General features: G+C 40.7%; 1 protein-coding gene across 1 annotated transcript; it reads right to left on the bottom strand.

Annotated features, from left to right (window-relative positions):
• SQLE (squalene epoxidase) lies at positions 1-27,355 on the bottom strand. Its single transcript, XM_042923135.1, has 11 exons — positions 26,283-27,355; positions 22,322-22,574; positions 14,971-15,151; positions 13,140-13,236; positions 11,907-12,020; positions 11,657-11,828; positions 8,874-8,969; positions 4,233-4,375; positions 3,459-3,555; positions 1,592-1,679; positions 1-526 (listed from the first exon to the last, which is right to left on the bottom strand). The coding sequence occupies exons 1-11, from the start codon at positions 26,571-26,573 to the stop codon at positions 334-336; spliced, it is 1,725 nt and encodes a 574-aa protein (XP_042779069.1). The 5' UTR covers positions 26,574-27,355; the 3' UTR covers positions 1-333.
• Between the last annotated feature and the right edge of the window lie 86 nt (positions 27,356-27,441).

Genomic DNA, 27,441 nt, shown 5'->3' with positions numbered 1-27,441 from the left:
TTCGAGCTCATTCTCCACTTTATTTGCATGTCCCGCATGACTCTGCCCAAATCCCCAAAGTCAAAAGAAAAACTGCAGAGCCTCAGTGTTAGCACTAATTTATGATCACGATCATTTCTCTCAAAGGTCTATTTTACCCTTCGTTTTAAATTGCAAAGTATATATTTACATGTTTATATACACATAACCTCAAAAACAAATTAACCCCAATCTTGGTCCAAGAGTTTCCACTTTAGAAGTGGTTTCCTTCTCTGCCATGTACATCCTCTTGCAAGAGTCTCTTAGGACTTGCTGAGTTCCAAATATTCTTTCACAAATGGTTCCCTTTTTAGCTTAATGAACCAAGTACTTAATTTCCGAGTAAATCAGAGGAAATATTACAGAGCATGCTTTGTACAGGACAGCACCACTACTGAAAATGGCTCGGGGTTTTGTAATCCAAGGTTCCGACTTGAAGCAAAAATACGTGGCGTAGATCACAACAGCAAAGAAATGTCCAATTAAAACTAGAGGGTTAGGAGACAGTCTGTAACAGAAAAAAACAAACAAACAAAAATATATATATTAGTAAGACCCGGCAATTAGAATTTACTCATAAAAAGGTTCTCATTATGTATCATCTACAAAGCTGAACACACGCTCTACACTTGAGAGGACTGCAAGCTTGTGTGGCCCGCTGTATGATGACAGGGACAGATACGTGTTCTTACAAGAAACTCCTTAGACTACCCCCTGTCAGAGAAGCCAACAACTCTTAGTCTAGTTCACATAAACTGTAGGTTTTGAGCTGTTCCACTGATCTTGAGATCTCAGTCCGAAGTACCTGGATGGCCTGACCTGTGGGAGTCTTAGGTTTTCCAAAGACAACAGTATTGACATTCAGATCATAGATGAATGAGAAGAGACTTGAAGAATTTTACCCTGCAGACTTTTCAAGAATTCTATGTATGCCTGTACTGTCAAAACCATTACTGAGTTTCACAAATCCCTGCACGTCAACTGAATTAAGTTTTAAATACAAATTCCTCTGTTACCTGTGGCTCCCAACAATCAGATCATGTGGTTAAACCCACCAGCAAAAACTAAGTTTCTATTTTAATCAGGGCTTTAGCCCCCTCTACCACCAACTTCTGCTCACCACTTTTCCCAGAAGTAAAACACAGGACTAAGTGTTGCTTTTTTCCTTTCTCTGAGCTACCTTCTGATTGAGATTCTAATGGATAGTAAAGTGACAAAATGTATAAGGAAGAAAGACTTGCAGTAATTGATAAACTGAGCAGTCCCAAAGAAGATCTGAAATACCCAGTTCCTGTGTCATCGGAACAACCCAGGGTGCCTGGGTGGTTCAGTAGGTTAAGTGTCCGAATCTTGATTTCAGTTCAGATCATGATCTCACAGTGTGGGAGTTCAAGCCCCACATTGGGCTCTGCACTCACAGCACGGAGCTTGCTTGGGATTTCTCTCTCTCTCTCTCTCTTTCTCTCTCTCTCTCTGTCTCTCTGTCTCTCTCTCCCTTTGCTCCTCCCCTGCCTGCACTCTTTCTCAAAATAAATAAACATTAAATATATTGAAATAAATAAATACAACTTACACAGAAAGCAGCCCAACAGGACCAGCAATACATTCTCCACCAAGTTTGAAATAAAGAAAACAGGCTTTTCTTAGTTGATGTACGGAATCTAAAATAAAATTTTAAAATCGCTCTGAATCAAAATATTCACACATTTATTTTAGGGTGCTAATGATCTGTCAGAAAAAAAGGTAACATAGACCAAACCTTATAATTTTTTTAAAAATCTAGTCCTGGAATTTCAACAACTCAAAATTTCTTTTAAATTCCATAATTAGCATTATGGGCAATAGCTTAAGTGTGAACAAACTTTTCTGTTAGTAAATAATCACTGTAAAAAACATGCAGGTCTCAGAAGTTAAAGTTGTTTAAGTGTTATTTCCTTGACTGCGTTGTAAATTCATTAAATGATGCAAATATGTTGTAAATTCTTTTGGTCATAAAAACACAATTCTAGAAACCAAACTCCCAATCTCTAAGATACCCAACCTGTATTTCTGAGCATATTATCAAGTAAAAATAGCTGTGAATATTAAATATTAATAATGCCTTATATTTGTATACTTTTTCATAGTTTTCAAAGTAACCTGTTAAACCTTCACAACAGAGTGTTATCAACCAATAATCTTTCTATTTAGAATCAATGTTCTTTTCAGGTATACTTAAGATTTTTCTTTAGAACAGATAAAAAAGGATATAATAGGTAATCTCACTCCAATCAAACTCTTTCCTCTTCTTGTTTGTTGGCAGATTGAAATTCATAATGTAAGACTCTCAAGAGCTTAGGAAAGCTTAAAAAGAAGTGCTTAGAAAAACTCAAAACTTTTCTTTTTACTTGCCCACCCCGCCAGTTTAGCTTCCGTGCCAGTTAGCGAGAGAGGGTAGATTGGCGAACCACTATCAATGAGTTGGTTTTTGTCTTTTAGCAAGGATAACGTGTATGGAGGCTATAGAAGGCACTTGTGCTGTATCAGGTCACCGAAGAACTGGATTGCCAGTTCATGGAAGTAGGCTTCTTGTAAATATCTGAGGTAATAGGATTGGAGTCACATTTATTCCTGATTTCATCGTGGCACAGTCGCCTCCTCTCCATTTCTACTGCTTCTGCTGCGTCACGTTTTCCTCAATGTACAGACTGACCATCGCCACTTTACGATGTGGAAGCAAATACAAAAGCATGGGAACGTTTCAAGTGAGTAAAAGGGGGATGCGCTCTGCTATTTGTGCATCGTAGCAGGAGACAAAAATCTAACCTTGTTACGAAGCTCATTACTTATTTTACAAAATACAACGAACAGCAATCGAAACTGGTGTTCAAGGAAGAAAAGGCTTAACAACTATGTTTCGTTTTCATTCACGGCCAGAAGACCCTCCATCACGACTTGGTGCATCTGTGGCTCTGCGTGAGCTGATTTGGGCCAGAGGAATGAATAGACACGTTATTGAAGTATTGTTGTTAATACTTCCCCACAAAGTGGTGGATACGTGATAACTAGAAGCTAAAAGTCTTGCGCAAGGATGGAGTTAAGGGCCACCAGGTGGGAGTCAGCAGACTTGGTAAATATTTCTATTTGTGGCCTAACGACTAACTTTTTTATAATTCAGTTCCCTTCCTGTGATAAAAATCAATTTTTTAATTTTAAAAATCAGTAATTTCCATTAAAAATTATCTATACTTAGGGGCACCTGGGTGGCTCTATTGGTTAAGAGTCCGACTTTGGCTGAGGTCATGATCTCATGGTTCATGAGTTTGAGCTCCGCACTGGGCTCTGTACTGTCAGTGAGGAGCCTGCTTGGGATTCTCCCTCTCTGCCCCTCTCCCTGTCTCAAAATAAATTAAAAAAAAAAAAACAAAAACAAAAAACTGAAGAAAGTAAGATATACTTACCATCCGTGGCAGAAAATAATTCATAAAGAGCCTGAGCAAGGATATTCACAACAAAGGAATGAGATGTTTTTCTTGCCCAGTAGAATGATTTTTTGGCCTAAAAAAGAAAGAGATCACTTGTTATATGGTAAAGCTGGGGGGCAGCACAAATGAGTGCTTATAATCCCCTCAAGCTGATGTTTATCCTGAGGACTACCTACAAGTAATGCAGCCTTATATTCATCATTTACACACACACACACACACACACGCACACACAAGAACACATCTCCAGAGCAATGAGCTCCATGACTCTGAAGCTAAATGTACAATCACTACGGGCGAAGTGGCCCGTGCCAACCAATGCTACGTAATACTCATACAAAAATGGAGAAACTGCGGCACCTGGGAGGGTCAGTCGATTAAGCATCTGACTTGATTTCGGCTTGGGTCATGATCTCCCAGTTCACGGGTTCAAGCCCTGTGTTGGGATCTGTGCTGGCAGCACAAAGCCCGCTTGGGATTTTCTCTCTCTCTGCCCCTCCCCTGCTCGCGCTTTCTCTTTCTCTCAAATAAATAAACATTTTTAAAAAACAAAAAAACAGAAATTCGGTAAGATTCATGGGGTGCACAGGCTCCCAGATTCTTTACACGGGAACAAGGCCGCCTGAGAACCCTGACTTAGGATCAGGCTCCTCCCAGGTACAGATCCCCCCAAGGAGGTCCCATTCCTCTTAGGCCTAGAAAGAAATCTGTCTTGAGGCACCTCTGTCAAAGAATGATTGAATATCCTACCTGGAAAACAGCTGCATCATCATAAAGGTCAGGGATACCTTTTAGCAATTTTCTCCATATCTTTATATCTTTAAAAACAACAGTCATTCCTCCTCCAGTAAGAGGATGCCGCATATTATACGCATCTCCCAGAAGAAGAACGCCTACAATGAGAGAATTTAGATTACGACATCATCCCTTAAGACGCATAAAAAAATAGTCTGTTACTTTCTAAACGTGAGTGTGAGCCAGAAAATCAAGATGTGAAAATACAAGGGAACAAATCATGCCTAAAATTTGCTGATGCAAAAATTCAGTTAGTCCATATTGGGCACCTAGTAGGTCACAGACACTGGGGATACAGTGAGAACGAGAACATGGTCCCTGCCCTCGGGAAAGTCACATGTGAATCAAAGGTGAAGTCAAACTGTCACATACGCATAAGGCCTCTTTCATGAAAACACCAAAAGAATCTTGGCACAAAAAGCAAGTCTTTGACAAGGGAAAAATGAAGAGGTCTGACATTTCACGGCAACACTGGCTGCCAGCACACTCTAGAGAAATGTCCGTAAAGTTTGAAGTTAAAGAAAGTGGGCCCTTGGGGCGCCTGGGTGGCTCAGTTGGTTGAGCGACCGACTTCGGCTCAGGTCATGATCTCGGGTTTGTGAGTTCGAGCCCCGCGCTGGGCTCTGTGCTGGCAGCTTGGAGCCTGGAGCCCGCTTTGGATTCTGTGTCTCCCTCTCTCTCTGCCCCTCCCCCACTCATGCTCTGTCTCTCTCTCAGAAATAAACATTAAAAAAAATTTTTTTTTAAATAAAGAAAGCGGGCCCTGGGAAGATGATACCCAGCCATGCTGCAGTCTGAATTAACGAGCAGGAACAAGCAGATATTCCAAACCTATCTGAAGTTAATTTGGACAAACAAGCCCTGACTGAATCTTATCTGAAAATCAGCTCCTTGATTCAAAACTGCAGAGGCAGGAGGCGCCACCCTTTGACTGCAGGTGCGCCTGCCTGAGCGGCCTGACTGCATTCCCCGGGCCCCCGTCAGCCCGCTTGATGACCTAAGACTTGAGTACATTTCAACAAAGCGTTTATTTAATTGTATTTGTAAGAGACACAGACAACCATAATAGTAATGTTAAGGTGGCAAGATTATGGGTAACTATTTTCTGTAATGTCACAGTTACATTTGTGACTAATTGTAGAATACACATAAATATTAGCTTCTAAAAAGGTAGCTTCTAAATATTAATTCACATTTCTTATGTATTTCTCTAATATCTTCACTAAAAACACCACAAACTATATGGGGTGCGTGGGTGGCTCAGTGAGTTAAGGATCTGACTTCGGCTTAGCTCATGATCTCACGGGCCATGAGTTCAAGCCCCTCGTCGGGCTCTGTGCTGGCAGCTCAGGCCTGGAGCCTGCTTTGGATTCTGTGTCTCCCTCTCTCTCTCTCTCTCTCTCTCTCTCTCTCTCTGCCCCTCCCCAGCTCACATTGTGTTCTGTCTCTCAAAAAGGAATAAACGTTAAAAAAACAAAAACAAAAAACCCACAAACTATAAACAGCTTTTATTCCTCCTTCTCCAAGGAACATTTCTAATTCCACCAATTGTTGCTGGCATGCTATTTCTATCAGTTTGGCATTGGCCTCTTCATTCTGCTTCGCATTAGTTTCTTTATACGATCAGTAGTTTATTATGCATGTTTTCCCATAGCAAATCCCATCTGTCTACGTTCAGGAGCCACGGCGTAGCGACAGCTCCCGCCCACACCTGTCTCTGGGGACCTGCTCTCAGGCTGTCAGGGGTGTTCCGCACCTCTCCTCCAACGCCCTGCCAGCACTTCATACACAATATGCCCGAGAGCGGACTCACCACCCCTTCCCACACTTCCTAAACTTACATTCTTTTCCCTGTATTTCCAATATTAGCAAACAGCTGGCAAAATCATCTAAGCCTGAAACGTAGAATCCATCAAGAGACCTCTCTCTCCCTTACTACAACAGCCAACGGGTCACCAACTTTCATGCGTTCTACATCCCAGACACACACGTTTCCACTCCCTACCTTCCATTCTCACTGCCACGGCCCGGCGTTCCAACCTCTCACCACCACCCTCGTGGAACAATGGCCTTACTGTAAGCTTTTGCCTGACCCTTCTTCCAAACCACTCTCGACAGCACAGAGTATTACCTCTAAGATAAAAATCTAATCGTGCCACCATCTCATTTAAAACTTTCCAAGTAACTATTAGAAATAAATGAGTTCAGCAAGGTTTCAAGATATAAGATACACATGCAAAAATCAATTGTATTTCTGTACACTAGCAATGAAGAATCTTAAAATGAAGTTAAGAAAACAAGTCTATTTACAATTGCATGAAAAGGAATAAAATACTTGGAAATAAGTTTAACAAAAGAGACGTAATAAAACACTCTGAAAGCTACAAAATATTGTTGAAAGAGAAAACTCATACTACATTTACAGTCTAATTTGACAAGAGTGCCAAGACACTTCAATGGGGAAAGACTACTCTTCATCAAATAGTACTGGGACAACCAGGAATCTACACAGAAACGAAGCTGAACCCCTTCCTCACACCATACCCAAAATTTAACTCAAAATGGATCAAACACCCAAATGTAGTAGCTAAAACTATAAATCTCTTAGAACATATAGGATTACATCTTCACAATCTTGAATAGGGCAAAGGCTTTTTAATTACTTATTTATTTTAAATGCTGCTATTTCCCATGCTAGTATTTTTAAGTTTATTTATTTATTTTGAGAGAGAGTGCACTGCACAAGCAGGGGAGGGGCAGAAAGAGAGGGAGAGGCAATCACAAGCAGGATCCGCCCTCTCAGTGTAGAGAGGGACTCAATCTCACAAACCATGAGATCATGACCTGAGCCGAATCAAGAGTTGGACACTTAACCCACTAAGCCACCCAGGCGCTCCTAGGGCAAAGTCTTTTTAGATATGACATCAAAAGCACAAAGTGACAAAAGAAAAACACAGATAAACTGGACTTCATGAAAATTAAAAACTTCAATGGACATCATCAAGAAGTGAAAAGACGATCCATGGAATGAGAAAAGTTTTTGCAAATCATTTATCTGATAAGGGACTTATATCTAGAATATATAAAGAACACCTAGAACTCAACAAAAGTTTTTTTTATTAATTTAACCAATTAAAAAATGTGCAGGCTGAATGGACATTTCACCAAAGAAGATAAACAAATATCCAATATGCATATGAAAAGATTTTCAGCATCATTATCCATCACAGAAATACAAATCAAAACCACAATGAGATATCCCTTCACACCTACTAGAATGGTTATGGGCAAGAAGACAGATAATAACAAACGTTGAGGATGTGGAGAAACTGGAACATTCATACATTGTTAATGGGAATGTAAAATGGGGCAGCCACTTTGGAAAAGTTTGGCAGTTCCTCAAAGAGTTAAACAGAGTTACCAAACCCAAGAAAAATGAAAATTACGTCCGTACATAGACTCAGATACAGACGTTCACAGCAGCACCGTTCATAATAACCAAAAATGAAAACAAGCCAAATGTCTATCAACTGATGAATAGCTAGTTAAAATGTAGTATATCCACACACGGAGTATCATTTTGCCATGAAAACAAATGAAGGACTCACACATACTGCCATGTGGATGAACCTCAAAGAAGCCAGTTACAAAGGATCCACTGATTTCATTTATAGAAAATGTCCAGAATAGGCAAACCCACAGAGACAAAAAGTAGACTGACTAATGGATGCCTGGGGCTGGGAGTCGGGAGAAAATGAGTAGCGACTGGTAATGGATATAGGGTTTCTTTTTGGGGTAATAAAAAGGCTCTTTAGAGCCCGTTTTAACTGACCGTGGTGATGGTTGCATTGATCTATGAATATACTAAAAACAAATGAATTGTAAACTTCAGTGGATGAGCCATATGATTTATGAATGACATCTCAAAAAAGCTATTATTAAAAAAAAAAGTTGCAATGACTTTCCACTGTCTACAGGATTAAAACTAAACTTTAAATAAATACCTTACCTTCCTACCACTCTGACACCTAGCCTACGCTCCAGTCACAGGAAACCACTTGAGTTCACTGAAAGTGCCACCATTTCTCAGCCTTCCTGGCCTTTGCAGATGCTTTTCCATCTACTTAGAAGTCCCTCATTTCACTGTCCACCTAATGAACTCCCACTAACCCTTCTCGCCCCAACCCCCGTTTTCTTGCCTGAGACGTGTCTTCCCAAATCACCCTTCCTAGTTCACAAGCTCCCCTCCCTGCCACAATGCATCTTGTGGTACCACAAGTGGGCTTTGACTACAGCATTTATCAACAGTGTTCTGAAATTACCAGTTGATACCCCTGACCAGAAAACTGCCTTTTCTAGATTTAGGACTATATTTAACTGTTGTATCCCAAATAATGACTTAAATGCACTCAACATTAAATAATAAAGATATCATAAAACTAATTTTGGTGTTAGTAATGTGTTCATCCACAGGAACCACTTCTCTGTCCCACATATCATTCCCAGCAGCATAAATTTAATCACATATTATATTTGGAATATTTGGAATTTACATATCTGGAATATACTTTATAAATCACTCCAATCAAATGGTACCTCGTTTGTTTACTGGGGAAGAAGGAAGAAAGCTTGCTGGCATAGATCTCAAACGAGAATTCTGAATGGCTTCTAGGAACGGTTCTTTGAGGTGATCTGCAATAAATCCCAATGGTTTATAAAATTCAATTTTCAATTATCGCATGTTCTTAATCAAGTATAAACAAATACCTTCTATACTTCTGTTATGGTTGCTACATATATCCTGGTGGCAAATCAAGAACTAATTATTTTATTAACACAATTGTTGATTAAGCACCTAGTTATTCGTGCTGAGGAATGACTAAGAAATCTGAGAAAATTAATATAAATAGATACACACAGCTGAATGAACAAAAACGCTAAGAGAGTGAAGCAAATTCAGAGGAGAGGAGACGGAGAAAAACCACCCACCTCTCTTCCAAATGTTCACTGACAGGGATCAGATTTAACAGTTAGGTTACCATCACCACCATAACCTGGTAATGACAGATGAAATGTACTACCAATTCACAAACAGCAGGAATATATGTACGGTAGAAAAAGGGTAAGATGCAGAGAGCTCTACTTTTCTGAGCTTCCATTTCTTCATCTATAAAATGAAATGCTTTGGTTATTAGCTCATCTCTCAGATACTCCCAAGTTTTAAAGTTTTATGCTTCTACTTGTATCGGAAATGAACTGTCTTTTCATACAGTTCTCACTGTAATCTGGGAATTTCAATAACCTAACTAATATTAATATAAATCTACAAATGGTTTCCCACCATGATCTCTGGGAAGTCTGTTCTGAACCTCTGTACTGGAAAAGGCAATCTACAGTAAAAGAAAAAAAAAAATGCCAAAAATATCACATTTTTGGGGCGCCTGGCTGGTTCAGTCGGTAGAGCATGCACCTTTTTTTTTTTCTGTAATTTTATTTTTGTTTAGTAACCTCTATACCCAACATGGGGCCAGAACTCATGACCCTGAGATCAAGAGTCACACACTGCTCTGACCAAGCCAGGCAGGCCCCCAAAGTGTGCGACTCTTGATCTCAGGGTTGTGAGTTCGAGCCCCACATTGGGTATAGAGATTCCTTAAAAATAAAATCATAAACAAATAAAAAAATAAAATAAAAAATAAAAATATCACATTATTGACTATCTTTTTCCTAAATGTGAATAATTCCTTTTTCCTAAAAGCTTCAAAAATGGCTTAAGTGAAAATATATTGAAATGTTGAAAATGTCTTTTTTTTTTAATTTGGGAGAGAGAGCGAGCACGAGGTGGGGAGAGAGACAGAGGGAGAGGGAGAGAGAGGCAGAGAGAGAGAGAGAGACACAGAGAGAATCTTAAGCAAGCTGCACGCTCAGGGTGGAGCCCCATGCAAGGCTCGATCCCACAACCCTGGGATCATGACCTGTGCCAAAATCAAGAGTCAGACGCTCAACCGACTGAGCCAGCCAGGCATCCTGAAAATGTCATTATTAAAAATCTAAGTCCATCTTAGTCCTCTTCAGATGTTTATATTCTTATTAAACAGAGTGCTTTCACACAGATTAAAAAATAACCAGAGGGCACCTGGCTGGCCCAGTCAGTAGAGCATGTGACTCTTGATCTGGGGGTCATGAGTTTAAACACCACACTGGACACAGCGCTTATTTAAAAACAAAACAGGACAGGGGCGCCTGGGTGGCGCAGTCGGTTAAGCGTCCGACTTCAGCCAGGTCACGATCTCACGGTCCGTGAGTTCGAGCCCCGCGTCAGGCTCTGGGCTGATGGCTCAGAGCCTGGAGCCTCTTTCCGATTCTGTGTCTCCCTCTCTCTCTGTCCCTCCCCCGTTCATGCTCTGTCTCTCTCTGTCCCAAAAATAAACATTGAAAAAAAAAAAAAAAAAATTAAAAACAAAACAGGACAAAAAAAACTTGAAAAAGAAACAGAATTTTTAAATAAAATATACACCTACCACAGATAGTTTCCTATTACTATAATCATATCATCTAATCATATTAAAGGGTTTCTCTTCAATTTTATCAATATTATTTTAATATTTTAATTAATAATATTAATTTTTTAGATTTTTTTTTTACTGACATCTTCCAAGTCTCAAAAAAACATGTCAGAAAGTAATTTTTTAGGAGTGTTTTGCAAAGATGCCTGAACTCTCATGAAGCCTTTCTGTATTCAACTCAAAACTAAAAATGACCTTGAAGGTTGCTGACAGCTCTAACATTCTGAAAGGGGGCTGTATGAGCCACACACAACTGGCCTCACACTGGCTCTGTCACTTAGTGATCGTTTATCTTTGGAGGACCTTTTGCTGATTCTTAGTTCCCTCATTAATAAAATGGGGATCATGATAATGCCCTACCTCACAGGGTGATCGTGTAGATTAAGTTATGTTTATAAAGCACTTTATAGTAGATATTCAATAAATGGTAGCTACTATTGCTACAAAAACCAAGCACAAAAGTAATTAAGTATAAGAGAGATTTCTAGAATTCGGAGACCTTAGATTGCTATTTGGACCACCTTAAAAAGTACCATATATGCCAATATTAATAATTATCCTGAAAGCAATGATTTAATTATTAATATGAAAAAATATATTGAAAAAAACTTTTTTAATTTGAAGGTTGTTTTTTTCAACGTGCTAAAACAGCTCAACTCCAGTGTATCTGACTGACTAGATGCATTTTTTTTTTTACCTGCCATGTTTATCTTTGGCCTAATTTAGAAACAGCTTTAGTGAGAACCGGAGATGGACAGCCTTTTGTGATATTTTAGACTACAGATTACCATGTGGATGAAATCTCTTTCTTACCGGGTAATTGTGGGTAAATTTTTTCAGCCATGTATTCTCTTAAATTCCTGGGCATTTCCCCCCGAATGTCAACAAGTACTCGAGTTTCATCAGATGAAATCTGATAGATGAGAACTGGACTCGGATTAGCCAAAATAAGTTCAGCATGATTTGCTTTAAACTGTGGTGCATGCTAGGGGGGAAAAAAAGAATTAATAATTTTCAAATTTCAAGTTGTGTTTATTTTTCTATAATTATATTCCTATAGTACCTTCATAATAAAGCCAACAAAATGAGATGAAACAGAAACTTTATTGGAGATCAGGTTTTTCCTAAACTTGGAAAAAAGTCCATCGGCAACAACAGTCAACGGAGCCTGGAGTTCCTACAACAAAGATAAACAATACTCAGCTAAATGGTTAGAAATACAAAGTAAAAGGACCACATTTAAAGTATTTACATATCTTATTGGACAACATTATGGAGGGTAATGAAGATAATGCTACTAAAGAAGCTGTTATGGAACTTAAGTTAATGCATAAGACATTAATACTTCCTCTCCTGAGGGACTGCCTTCCTTCCAAGTACTACCACCCAAATCATCTGGGAGTTAAGTTACACTTTGATAGACAACAGAGGAATCAACTACAAAGCAAGCGTGGACCACAGAAGACTGAATCTCATCATCACTAAGTCCAAGGACGAGTCCAATGTTTATTCTAGAATTTTCTTTACTTTTCTTTTTTTACTTTAAATTCATGTTAGTTAACATATAGGGTAGTTGGTTTGGGGAGCAGAATTTAGTGATTCATCACTTACATGTAACACCTAGTGTTCATCCTAACAAGTACCCTCTTTGATGCCCATCACACATTTAGTCCATTCCCCTACCCACCTCCCCTATTCTAGAATTTTCTAACTTCATATAATGCTTTCAACCAGTGGCTAGGGCTTAGAAGAATTTTTATAAATGTGGATATATGTATTTATAATTACCTTGCAGTCACCCCCATTAGAGTACAGTTTCTAGGTGGTGGTGACCCATCCACAAAAACCAACAGATTAGCCTTTCACTCTTTCTCTTCTTTTGCTAAACCAAAATGGGCAAATACTGGAAACTATTTTACTCTGCTATCTCCCCAGACATTCTGGTACTTTTCCCTTTTCAGATCTAAACAATTTGAAACAATTTGTTTACTTTGTTCTAATCATTTCTTTTGTATTGAATCCTTTGTTTTTTTTTGCCTTCCAGGCGCCTCTGCTTTTCTGTTTTTCTCACTTGGGTCTTTAATACAGCTAATCCAGTGGTGTGTCTGCAAAGCTGTGTGTATAGCATTGTGAGGCGCTCTAATGGGCAATGTGTTGCAATTTGAAACCCATCCTGCTGCAGAGGGCTGAGGGAGAACTCAAGCAGTAAATTGGTGGGCCTACTTTTTTAAAGGAATAGGAGAAAAAGAAGGAAGACAAAATCTCTTAGGAAGAGCTAACATTTGGTATCTCTCACCTTGATGTCCCCGGTTTCTTTATCCCTGTACTGAACGCCCATTACAGCATCATCTTCTTCTAATAACTGCAGCACGATGCCTTCGATGAACTTTGTACTAAAGATAAATACACAGACATAAATCACAACAGAGTAGCTCAAACAACTTACATAAGAAAAGATAAATTCCTTATCTCCAGTTTACCCACGTAAACTGGACACACGTGTGCACACATGTACACAGAAAAGGTCTGGAATGATAAGCAAAAACATCATTAATGGGTTTCAGAATTGTGTGGTTTTTATTTTCTAATTTTTTAAAATTGAATACATAGGTACTAATCTAATGATCTTTAAAAGTAGTTTTAGGGGCGCCTGGGTGGCTCAGTCGGTTGAGCGTCCGACTTCAGCTCAGGTCACGATCTCACGGTCTGTGAGTTCGAGCCCCGCGTCGGGCTCTGGGCTGACGGCTCAGAGCCTGGAGCCTGCTTCGGATTCTGTGTCTCCCTCTCTCTCTGCCCCTGCCCCGTTCGTGCTCTGTCTCACTCTGTCTCAAAAATAAATAAATGTTAAAAAAATTTTTAAAATAAATAAATAAAGTAGTTTGAAAAGTAACATTAGATTTTTACCTCAATTCATTAAAAAAAGTACATGCAGAAAAACTTTACACACCCACACAAATTCATACACAGATGGGAAAACAGAATTGGGACTTTATCCACCAAATCATTCACAGTAGTTACTTCTAGTCAGAAGAGTCATGGATAATTTTTACAAACCTCTGTACATTTCTGTGGATTTTTCCATTTTTCTACAATGAACATATTCTACTTCCACAGACATCAAATTCTTTCAGTCCTAAGGGTAAGTCCACTTAAGCCTTTGCCAATGATATGAGGGTTCTCATGCTTGAAATTTCCTCAATTACAAGTGCCTAAAGGCTAGGGGCAAATAGAAGTTAATAATTAAGAGAAGAAGCCAGTCCTACCAGACTAGGTCGTTCCTTTGTAAGAATGGAAAAGGGATTTTCCCTTGAAGTCCTCTGTTCTGACTTTTAACAGAAAATACCATAAGCACAAACCCCAACTCCCAAATAGGCAGACAGGGACTTAAACCTTAATTACAAGGGTATCCTTTAGGAGCCCCTGGGTGGCTCGATGAAGTGTCGGACTTTTTTTTTTTTTTTTAATTTTTTTTAATGTTTATTTATTTGAGACAGGGAGAGACAGCATGAATGGGGGAGGGTCAGAGAGAGAGGGAGACACAGAATTTGAAACAGGCTCCAGGCTCTGAGCTGTCAGCACGGAGCCCGACGCGGGGCTTGAACTCACAGACCGCGAGATCATGACCTGAGCCGAAGTCGGATGCTTAACCGACTGAGCCACCCAGGCGCCCCAAGTGTCGGACTTCTGATCTCACGGTTTGTGAGTTCAAGTCCTGCGTCTGGCTCTCTAGAGGCTGACACCTCAGAGCCTGGAGCCTGCTTCAGATTCTATGTTGCCCTCTCTCTCTGCCGCTTCCCCTGCTCACACTCTGTCTCTCTCACCCTCTCAAAAATAAATAAATATTAAAACGAATTTTTAAAAAGTTTATCCTCTAAATCCAACAACATAGAAAGGTTATTTACTCAAAGGAAAAATCTCAATAGTTCTGTCACTCACATGGAAATTCTTCACATGATATTCTTGACAAAGGCATTGAAGATCTAACATTCTTCTAACTTGCAGTCTACTTTAGTAATACCTATGTTCCAGCCCATACCCAAACACTTATGACAATTTATGATATGGTATTTGTGCAAAGGCCAAGTTTAAATGTGTTTCTTTAACATCATACGTTTGAGTCGTCTTACTTGGGCTCTGCCATCGCTGCTTTCCGGAGACCCATTATGAATCTTCCATGATGGAAAGCTCTTCCACTCTGCACCTGACTGTTTTCTGACAGAGGGTAAGGAATGTGAACCTCTGATTTGCTTTCCTGATCATGAATTACGTAGCCATGTATGACCTGAGCATCGATACCTTCCACTGCATCTGCAAAACAATTCAGTTCAAAAAAAATCAATTTTGTTAACATGCCCAGAGTTATATGAGGCACCAAAGGACATGGAGGCATTGAAAATGAGTCTCTTTCTTCATAAAGCGATTGAAACCATCTGGACAAATGGACATGAATATAAGTAACTATTTCAAAAGTCTTAATGCATCTGAAAGACAACCCTCTGAGCAAATCTGTAATATCACAAAAGATTAATATTTATATAGAAAATCTATTGATTAAATTCTATAGGAAAAATATTAAGGTCCTAGTGTCAATGGGTGAAAAGTTTAAGGATGATTCACATTAAGCAATATGGAAACATTGAACAGATCAGGAAAATGTTCAAAACCTGATTAAAAAAACCCAAATCGATGAAATAAACTGAAACATTAAGATACCAAATCTATGAAAACTGCTGGTGAGATCATAAAACTGATAAATTTATATATTACTGGTCATACTGTAAATTAATAACATTTTAGAAAGTAATGGTGGCAATAATTATCAGGAACCACAAAGAAGTTAGCATCCTTCGATTTAATCATCTTAGTCTTGGAAATTCATCTATGTTCATCCTAAAAATATAATTTTTAATTTTTAAGAACTTAAAAAAAATATTTTAATGTTTGTTCATTTTTGAGAGCAAGAGACAGAGTGCGAGCGGTGGGAGGAGCAGAGAGAGAGGGAGACACAGAATTGGAAGCAGGCTCCAGGCTCTGAGCTGTCAGCACAGAGCCCCATGCGAGTCTTGAACTCAGGAACCATGAGATCATGACCTGAGCTGAAGTCAGACACTTAACTGACTGAGCCACCCAGGTGCCCCAAGTTTTAAGAATTTTTAAAGTTATATATAAGAATAAGTTTACTATAGTGTTATCACTAATAAAGAAGAAATGAAAACAAACCAAATATTAATCTTAGGTAGAGTACATTATGAAGTATCAACTGAGAAAATACTATGCATAGGCCTAAAATCATAATGATAAACAAGGTTAATATATTAAGATGAAATGCATTAGAATAATTTCTAATTATTCTCATGATGAAAGAAAATCTTCACAAAGAATTCTATCACACATCTAAGCTAATATCAAAATAAATTAGCTTTCTGATATGCTTTTTAATTGCCCTTAAGGTCAAGTCAGGGACAAACTGGCTGAATTTTGTTAGACTTCTGACCTAGAATCAAAATTACTTAGTTTTTTAGTATCGTTCTTAAGTTATTACAGTTAAAATTCAGTCAGAGAAAAGTGCACAGACATCCTAAGAGCTGCCAAGTAGCAGTGTATTCAGTTTGGGTCTCAGCAAATTGCCAATCTTTTCTGACCTAAATATCTGAAGCCCATTTAATATTTCTATAATGCTTTGTCCAGCCACTGAGACAGCTTGTTTTTCTTAACCCATAACTCTATTATGGAAGTACTTGAAATGTTTACACTGGCCACTTTAGAACATACCAGAAAATGTTAAAAGCATAATAGCACAGTAAAATTTTTCCTTGGGTAAACTATCTTAAGACAAGTATATAAATAAGGTCTTATTTAAGATTTTTTAAATCTGTCTCTGTCTCAACTTTAGTGATAAAATCAAATATGACAGACTTTGCACACTTTTACTTTCTTAAGTAGGCAAAAAGACTACCCTACACTTCAATGACGTTCGTGCTTCATGAACACTAGACATCAATAACTTTGAAGCCAGTGACATAACAGAGCTATCACTATCTATTAATCATAAGGCTCCACACTTACAATATTAGACTACTGGTCAGTATATCACATGAACTGACATGGAAAACACTCCTCCACGTTAAAAAATGCGGAACTGCTTGCTATAAAAAGGCAAATTAAAAAATAAAACCAACAATGAAAAAAACAAAACACGAAAACCTGCCTATGCTAAAAATGAAAAGCAACTTCAAAGTCAAACCAGTGAACAAGTTTTAAAGGCAACAGCATAAGGGCATCAGAACCACAAGTGTAAGAGTAGAGTTTTAAGGGCCACTCCTGAATAGGAGATAGGAGCCCCCATGACCAGGGACAATGAAACTTAGCACCATACATAAATGTCTTGTCAATAACACAGAAACCACAAAAAATTCAATACCAAGAGACATGGCATATGGAAGTAAGCCATTCACCATAGGCTAGGGGTGGAGTCATCCATAAAAAATCCAAACATACCTTTATGCCATGACCTCATATAACTTCTGAACCTCAAACCAAGTATACAGTATATAATAAATTAGGTATCATTTTTGAAAGCCCAAATATAAACCAGAATCAAGGAATAAATATAACAAAGAACATACAAGATTTATGAATCTTTACTTAAATGCATTAAAGACCTAACTGAATGGAGTATACCACATTCGTGGACAGGAAGTCTAAGCCAATTATTCCAAAACTGAGCTACAGATTCAGTGCTATTTCAGTCATAATCTTGACAGAGATTTTTTGAAAATTTATTTCTAAATTACATAGAGAAAAGCAAAAGGGCCAAGAAAAGCCAAAATAATCCTAAAGAAAATAAGAGGTTCCCCACCAGATATTAAGAGTTATTAGAAAGATATAGCATTTATATTAATTTTAGGAGTTCTTGGGGCAGGCATTTGAGTGGCTCAGTCGGTTAAGTGTCCGACTCTTGATTTAGGCTCAGGTCATGATCTCACAGTTTGTGAGTTTGAGCCCCATGTGGGCCTCCACACTGACAGTGCAGAGCCTGCTTGGGATTCTCTCTTTCCCTCCCTCTCTGCCCTTCTTCTGCTCAGGCTCTCTCAAAATACATAAGTAAAAACTTTTTTAAAACAAAAAGAGTTCTAGATATTAAACTTAACCCATAGGGCAATCACTTATTAAAAACTCATACTCAGGGGACACCTGGGTGGCTCAGTCGGTTAAGCATCCGACTTCGGTTTAGGTCATGCATGATCTCACAGTGCATGGGTTCCAGTCGGGCACTGGGCTCTGTACTGACAGCTCAGAGCCTGAAGCCTGCTTCGGATTCTGTGTCTCCGTCTCTCTCTGCCCCTCCCCTGCTTGTGCTTTCTCTCTCAAAAATCAACATTAAAAAAAACATAACTCAGGATGGATCAGTCCATATTATGTTAAAAATCCACGCTCTAAAAATTAACTATTCCAAGTGTTTCTATCATCCACATCTCATCACAACTCAGGGGAAATTAATAGCATAATGAATGTTAATAAAAATTCGTGTTTGTGATATTAAAGGTATTCATGGTATGTGGACTCGATAAAATACTTTAGAGGCTCTTCTTACTTTGCATTGAACCACATATCAAAATCTACTATGTGGCAATGAGAAAGAACGAAATATGGCCCTTTGTAGCAACGTGGATGGAACTGGAGAGTGTGATGCTAAGTGAAATAAGCCATACAGAGAAAGACAGATACCATATGTTTTCACTCTTAGGTGGATCCTGAGAAACTTAACAGAAACCCATGGGGGAGGGGAAGGAAAAAAAAAAAAAAGAGGTTAGAGTGGGAGAGAGCCAAAGCATAAGAGACTCTTAAAAACTGAGAACTGAGGGTTGATGGGGGGTAGGAGGGAGGCGAGGGTGGGTGATGGGTATTGAGGAGGGCACCTGTTGGGATGAACACTGGGTGTTGTATTGAAACCAATTTGACAATAAATTTCATATATTGAAAAAAAAAATCCACTGAGGCTTGTTACCACAGCCTTGGAAGTATCTCCTGAAGCTAGATCTCTAAATCATTCTATGTACAGTCATCAGTTTTGAGAGCATTTACGGTGCCTAATGTTCAACTATAAAAGCAACAAAATCCTGTCTCACGATACTGTTACATCTGCTTCAGGTGAACCTTTCCAGTAAGATGGTGGTTAGGGAACCCAAAAGGACAGAGACAGAACTTCCCTTCTTCATAAAGCACTCTCTCCACTTGGGTCCTGGGCCCTGCAGGCTTTTGCTTTTCCTCCTTACTAACTGCTCTTCTTCAGTCCCCCTTTATCACTTCCACTTGCCTCACTGATCGCCATACATCAGAGTTCCCCAGGGTTCGGTCCTGGACCTCTTCCTGGTAATGTCTTCTAGTCTTGTTTAAGTACTGACCCCTCTCTTTCTCTCATACCTAATATGTGACTTACCAGCAAGTCCTACTGACTCTTCCTTCAAAAGGCGTTTCCAGAGTGGGACCACTTGCCACTCTATGCTGTGATCCTAGGATGTTCCAAGCCATCAACTCTCACCGATTCTGCAATAGTCTCCTAACAGGTCCCCCTGCTTCTGACTTTGCCACTCTTTTCCTACAGAATAACATGAATACTTCTAAATAATATTTTTAAACACACTTCTAAAGCATGAGATTGAATAACTCCTTAAACTTCTCCAATGGCTTCCTTTTGGAATATGAGCCAAATCCACATAGTAGGCTATAAAATCCTATGGTCTCAGCCCCCACGATCCGCCCATTCTTTACCTCTCCCCTTCCCTCACACCACTCCATTCAACATTATTTTCCCTTCTCACTCTTCAAACAGTTTGTGTCTGTTTTGGTCACCACTGCAGCCTCAGCATCTAGAACAGCAGCTACAATATGGTGCATGCTAAATGAATATTTATTAAATGAATGAATGGACATCACTCCTTTAGTCATTTCTCTCTCTTGCGTCATCAGTTTCTTCCTCTCTACTTGATCATCTCCGTCACCAAACATGCTCTAGTATCCAAATACACCTTCTTTATCTTCACATCTACATCTCATTACTGCCCTACCTCTGTTTTCTGTTACAGAAAAACTCAAGAGTGCTTTCCTAGTCTAAATTTTTTAAACTCCCACCCACTTCAGTCTAAGCTTTGTCTCCACAACTCTGCTGAAACCTCTTGTCAACATCACAAGCAACCTTCAAAATTGCAAAATCCCACGGTCGTTTTTCTGTACTCATCTTACTGACCGTTCGTTAGCAAACCGTGACATAGTGCCCTTCCCCTTCGTGACACATACCCGTCCCCTCCTACCCAAAACCTTCTCCTCTCTTGGATGAAGTGGCACCAAACGCTCTGGCTTTCTCTGCCATTCTACCAGCTCCTTCTCAGACTCCTTTTCAGGCTTCTCTCTTCTACCAGATCTTCAAATACCAGTTTCCCAGGACTTAGTTTATTCTGTCTTCTCTTTTCTCCCTACATGCCCTCAATCATTGTTGTGGCTTTTCAGTACTACAGATAGGCTGACACCTCTGAAATTGCTAACTCCAGCCAGCCCAGACCACTCCCCTGCAGCCGAGATTCACATATTCAGCTTAACTTCTCCACTTGGATAGCTCAACATGTCCTACAAATTCCTCCCCAATGCCTGTTCCTATCAGCAAATGATACCAGCTACCAGCTGTTTAAACCAAAACCCAGGAATCCTTTTTAATATTTCCTTCTTCCCCATATCTCACGCCAATGCCTTAGTAAGTCATGCCATTTTTAACATCAGTTGGGCCACTTCTCGTTATATCCTCTGCTACCATGCTAGCCCAAAGCACCATCATCTATCATTTGGACTTAGCAAGGAGTTCGCACTGGACTCTGCATTGACTGTCACTACCCCACTGCCACCATCTTACGGTGTATGGACCACACCATCTCCACATATTCTTTTAAAACAGCATTCTCCCAACTTCTGGGTGGGACTCAATGATAAATTATGAAATGAATTTCAAGTTGTGAATTATATACTTGGGTAGAATCATGACAAGTATTTAAAAAGAAAAATGAAACAAATTTCAGCCAGATTTATATATGTACGTACGCGGTGGGTCAGGATAGAAAATGTGTTTGTAATTGTGAGTAGCTGTCAAAGGTCTGAAACCACTTTAGACGTACAGCACGAACAAGATCACGCCACACTCCTGCTCCACTGACTGCAAAGCCCTCCATGATGTGGCTGCTGCCTGTCTTTCCAACCTTGATCTCAAGTCATTCTCCTTTCCCCATCACCCAACACTTTCTAGCGACACGGCCCTGCTTTTCAGCTCCTTGAATGAAACAGCATTTACATAATGCTTACTACATACCAGGCACTGTTCTGAGTGCTTTGTGTATATGAATTATCTCAACCTCATTGTAACCTATGAGGCAAGGACTCACATACAATGTCCATTTTACAGATTAAGAACCGGGTACACAGAGCAGGAGCCTGAAGCCTGCTTCGGATTCTGTGTCTCCCTCTCCCTACGCCCTGCTCGCTCTCTGTCTCTCTCTCAAAAATAAATAAACATTAAAAAAATTAAAAAAAAAAAGAAACTGGTGCTGTGGAGGTTAAATAACTTAGCCAAGGTCATACAGCTCTTTCAGTGCCTGAGCTGGTAATCAAAGCCAGGCAATCTAGTTCCAAAATCAATTCACATAATTATTACACTATCCTCCCTACCACATGAGCCAAGCAAGCTCTTCCTTAACTCAGAGCCCGGACATATTTTGTACTCTGATCCTTAAGAGTGGCCAATGAATCTGTCTTATTCACCGGTATATCCTCGGCACCAAGTACAGCACCTCACACAGAGTAGACACTGAGTAAGTATTTCCTAAATGAACAGCTAGTGTTTAAAAATCATTTAGGGGTGACCAGGGGGCTCAGTCAGTTTAACGCCCAATTTTGGCTCAGGTCATAATCTCATGGCTCATGGGTTCAAGCCCCGCATCGGGCTCTGCGCCGACAGCTTGGAGCCTGCTTCGGATTCTCTGTCTCTCTCTCTCTCTCTGCCCCTCCCCTGCTCACACACTCTCTCTCTCAAAAATAAACATTAAAAAAAAAACTTTCTAAAATTATTGCTTTAATAGATGATACTTAAATAAAAGATTCCATAACAAGCACATAATATGTACTCCACCAATGACAGCTCCCTTCACTTTTCACTAAATTTCAGGCCCTTATTCTAGTTTTCCAATCTTTAATTTTGACCATTTCTATTTTTTAGCCACTTCACTGTATCTCACTAAGTCTCCTTTATATCTCCTCATCCACTAAACTCTTATCTTCTCCTTTGCTCTCATTTTCATGCAAATTGGTTGGTAAAGAGTATAGTGACTTTTAGAAATGTAAATAAATTGAAATATCTTTTTACCAGTTATAGGACAGTCTAAAGTGAAGAGGGTTCGCTTATACCACATTAACTCCTAAAAATTAACATGGACCTACCTTCAAGACCAAGGTCTTTAAGGACACGATAACCACCTGGCTGCAGAAATTCTCCAACTATCCTGTCAGGCTCTTTTAAATCTCTCTCGATTACTGTCACCTTTCTTCCATCTCTGGAAAGCATGGCTGCCAAAGCAGATCCAACCACACCGGATCCCACAATGATAACTTCTGGATCATTCTGAGAAGATATTGATGAAGAGGCAGCTGCTCCTATTAAGGTAGTTTCTGAAATACTGGTTCCTTTTTTGGGCTGTGTTAAAAAAAAAAAAAGTTAATTATGTATCTACATTTGCTATCCGTAAATCATGCTACTACTATATAGACACTCAGGACTTTTCTATCTTGGGCAAAACCTTCATCTCAAATATTATCAAACCAAATGTAGTGCTATGTTTTTAAATCCAGATCATATATAAAAACCAGTGATACTGGGGTGCCTGGGTGGCTCCGTCAGTTGGGCATCAGACTTCGGCTCAGGTCATGATCTCATGGTTTGTGAGTTCGAGCCCCGTGTCAGGCTCTGTGCTGACAGCTCAGAGCCTGGAGCCTGTTTCAGATTCTGTGTCTCCCTCTCTCTCTGTCCCTTCCCTGCTTACGCTCTGTCTCTCTCTCTCAAAAATAAGTAAACACTAAAAAATAAACCCGGGGCGCCTGGGTGGCTCAGTCAGTGAAGCATCCTACTTCGGCTCAGGTCATGATCTTGCGGTCTGTGAGTTCGAGCCCCGCGTCGGGCTCTGTGCTGACAGCTCAGAGCCTGGAGCCTGTTTCAGATTCTGTGTCTCCCTCTCTCTGCTCCTCCCCCGTTCATGCTCTGTCTCTCTCTGTCTCAAAAATAAATAAACATTAAAAAAAAGTTTTTTTAAAAACCCAATAATATCAAAGTATTAAATAAAAATGTATAATAATACCCCAATAAAGTGAAATACATACTACATTTTCCATATATATTTAGAAAATGCTGTTATACAGATATATTTAGAAATCCACACCAGGCCAAATATAAACAATGTTTGCGAGGGGCTCCAAAGACTGATTATAGGGAAAAGTCTATCATTAATTACTCAGTTCTTCAAGTACATACTAAGCATCTACCAAATGCAAATCACATAAGACTTCTATTTTGACTTCATGTTGCAAACTATACAGCTATTCATTTTTATTTCCACTATTCATTTTTCTTTTCTTTTGGATTTTCATCTGAAAAATCTATCTTAACCTAAAATTACTTTTATATAACAAAAAGACTGTCACATCCTAGCTATTAATCTATTAATTGAGAATTATTTAACTCAAGAAAATTCTGAAAGTTCAAAATAACTCATCCTATCCCGTGGGGTGCAACCCCGTCACACTTAAGCCCTTAACATATAAGGACATATTTAATTTGCCCCATCCTGACAGTCTAAGAGAGCCTAGTCAAACAGTTGGTCCATTTAGGAATAAATATCAAACCTATCACTAATTGGGCTGACAATAAAAACTTTATTCATAGGATGAAAAAGTCCAGTTTTGAGATTTATGCCCACTGAGAATAACAGTGCCTCTTGGGTTTTTTAAAATGAATAATTCAGGGTCGAAATAAGTATTTTTTCCCGGTATGTGGGTTGACAAATATAAATATGTTTCAGATACAGAGTTGCAAGGAACCATCTTTCTTGAGTTCTCTGGCCTTAATGATTAAGATAAGCCCAAATGCCATTTTGAAGGGATTTTGATAAAAGACCTCAGGCAAAAAGGAAGGAGACAAAACCAAAAATCTTAGAATTTTGATTCTCTGTGATTTTAATATTCATCCAGTCTTCCTTTAACTCTGCATGGACTGGGGTGGGTCCATTCCACTTTTTATCGTCTCTCTTACAGAAATTACCTTTTTGCCCTTTACCAAGAGGAAAAGACAAGAGTCTTCTCTTCCCAGAAGTATTTCTTAGTGACCAGAATGACTACTATATTTAAATTACAGTTCTGAGAGCAAGATAAACCCTTTTTGTCATCTTAGCCATTTCTTACCAGTTTTTCTTCCTAACTTTTCCCTGTTAAACCATTGACACACACACAGACACACACACACACACACACACACACACACAATCCTGGAAGGGGAACCTGAGTTGGTTAAGTCATTCAAAGAAGGGTCAACAGACGAAGCACTAATGGGAACTTTGTACTCCCTGCACCAACTCCCTGGTGTTTAAGAAGCAGCAGAAAGCCTGAGGCATTCACATATAGAACCAGTTATTGATGGCTGGTAATCAAATTTTCTCTTCCCCAAAATGTCTCAACATCACATGATGTAATGGCATTCCAGCCACCTACACGAGCAGCCGGTGACCCTGGCAGAAGTTGCCTCAGACGCCCCTGAAGATTTCAAACTGAGATTAAAGACTGCCTCTCCCTCCTCTCCCATTGCTGGCACCCACACCCACCACATCGCTGCACGCGGCACTAGTCAAAAGGTTCCTAACAGATGAGTGCTTTTACACCAGTCTTAATAGCTACCATTTATTCATAATGAGCCACAGTCAATCATTTAACTCCCTAACTGGCAGCAAGACCAGCGCCACCCCCATCTAATAGAAGCGGTAACTCGTTCTTGCAGAAACGAAGCCATTTGCCAAAGGTCCCAGAGACAGAAGTGGTGGAACCAAAATTCTAAACGAAGTCCTCCCTTCTGTAAGCCTTGTACTGTGGATCCAGTAAAATAATGTCAATCCGGAGCCTCAAAGAGTAAACCACTTTTTGAGGCCACTCGCCCTAACTCCAAGTCGCCATCATGCCTCACTTGGCTTACGACTGCCATCTTTCACCTGAGAGCCTGCTTCCATTCTCGTGCCCTGCAAGCCACTCTCCACACACCAACTGGAATGTTCTTTCTAAAAAGTAAAAATCAGTATTGTTACGCCCGTGCTTAAAACCCTCCAGGGAGGGGCACCTGGGTGACTCAGTTAAGCATCCGACTTCAGCTCAGGTCATGATCTCACAGTTTCGCGAGTTCGAGCCCCGCGTCGGGCTCTGTGCTGACAGCTGGGAGCCTGGAGCCTGCTTTGGATTCTGTGTGTGTCTCTCTCTCCCTCTTTCTCAGTCTCTCTCTGCCCCTCCCCTGCTCATGCTCTCAAAAATAAATAAATGTTAAAAAAAAAAATTAAAAAGTCCCCCAGTACTCTTGGGAAAAAATCCAAACACCCATGGCCAACAGGCTCTAAACGTTCCGGCCTCAATGACCACTGCTCCCTCATCTACCACTGTCTTTGTGGGAGGCATAAATAACCTCAAACCTGACTGACGACTAGCTTCTGAATTAGGAACATGGCTGAACTGAGGACCTTAATTACTCACATGACTTAGGACACTACTCCACTGATTTACTCAAGGCTCCACCGACATGGGGAGAGGAAGGTGTTTTGCCCAAGACTTCGAAATGCTGAACTAATTTTTATTCCACTAACTTTTCGAATTGTTCTGTTACTTTCCCCACCCAGCTGTCATTTAGAAGCAGTGGACTTAACCTGCAGCAGGTTTCTTTCTTCTCAGGTACAAACACAATCCTTACCTAAGGTTTTAAATAAAATGTCGTTTTTTCCCCCAATCACAGAAAGTGATTCTGTCCTCCTTCAAAATGAGATTCTAATATTTCACATCCCCTTTCACAAGCAAAGCTATATTCATAATCAAATCAGTGTCATTACAGCACTGGCTCTATGGACACTAAATGGAACAAATTTTTTCCATCACCCCTAAGAGTGTCAAGGATGTAGCCAAGGAACAGTCAAGGGCTTCTTAAAAACAAAACCAAAAAAAAAAAAAAAAAGAACCCACGAAAATCAAATGAGAATTCATACCAGAATATCTAAACTGCTGCCTCTGTCCTTTAGAAAAGATGAAAATTTACATTTGAGCGACCCCAATCCTCATCTGTTAAAAAAAGAGACTCCTTCATTTGCCCACTTAAAATTCAACCTACCCTCCTAGACCCAAGCTGTTCTTTATTTTCTGATGCCGAGGGCGACTTGGCCCAGAAGAAGCCAATGAAAGGCAGGGCCGACAGAATATCCGAGAAGACCGCGAACTGGGAGCCGCTCTGCTGGCGCCCGAGCAGGGCCCCGCTCCGGTAGCGACAGCGGTAGGACAGCACCAGGCCCAGGGACAGGAACACCAGCACGCACAGCAAGAGCTCCTTGTTGGCAAAAGAGACGAAGTCTCCGCATTTCTTGTAAAAATACGTGAAAGTGGCAATGCCCAGGAAAGTCCACATGGTTCAAAGGCTCTTTCGGTGACCCCGGGTCAGCGTTGAGATCTTTTTCCTTGCGGGGTTTTGGTGCTGTGGGGTTCTCCCCAAAACGTGTCACCAGACGGAGCGCGAGGAAGCGGCCGAGCTCCCGCCAACACCGTCACACAGGATTACAATTCAAGCCAGACGAGTTTACAAAATCCTACCACGGTGGAATAAAACAGTTCGCGAAGAGGGGAAAGTTGGCCAGACTTAGAAAGCAGTATTAAAACATCGCCCGCTGCAACCGCTTCCGAGCAGACTCTAATCTTTCCGGCAACCCATTCATTTCCTTCCCCAGGATGGGCTTCTCCTGCGTTGCTGCAGGTGATGTCCGTCAAAGGTGACGCGGGCCCGCTCACCTGCAGCAGGTGCCCTTCCAGGAGGCGTGGGGAGACGAAAGAAACGTCCCGGCGCGGCGGCAGGGGCGGCCTGGCCAGGGGCGGGAGCGCCCACGCTCGGGCGGCGCCGGGGCTGCCTCTTCCCACGGAGGACGGCCTCGGACTCGAGACTGCGGCCCCAGCCCAGGCAAGCGCGGCCGCTCTGCAGACGCTCCGGGTCACCAGCCCCACGAACCCTCCAGGCCGTGCCTCCGTTTCCCCGCGGGTGAGCGGCGGTCTCCAAGGAGCTTCCTCAGACGGCGGCGGCTCCCGACGGCCTCCTCGACAGCATCCCTCGCCGGCGGCCGCTGCCCTCCCCAACTCGGCGCTTCGGCAGTAACCAGAGTAACCGCCGCCCGCCCTTCGCTCGCCGCCGGCCCGGCGTGCCCGGGGCGGCCGAGGGGCTCCGCCCAGGCGAGGACCAGGAGGCGGGGCGCAAGACCAGAGCCCGCCCCGCCCTGCGCGCCCAATGC

This window comes from Panthera leo, chromosome F2 (genome assembly GCF_018350215.1).
Source record: "Panthera leo isolate Ple1 chromosome F2, P.leo_Ple1_pat1.1, whole genome shotgun sequence".
Classification (NCBI taxonomy): domain Eukaryota; kingdom Metazoa; phylum Chordata; class Mammalia; order Carnivora; family Felidae; genus Panthera; species Panthera leo.
The sequence above is the reverse complement of the archived record's forward strand: the minus strand, read 5'-3'. Positions and strand labels throughout refer to the sequence as shown.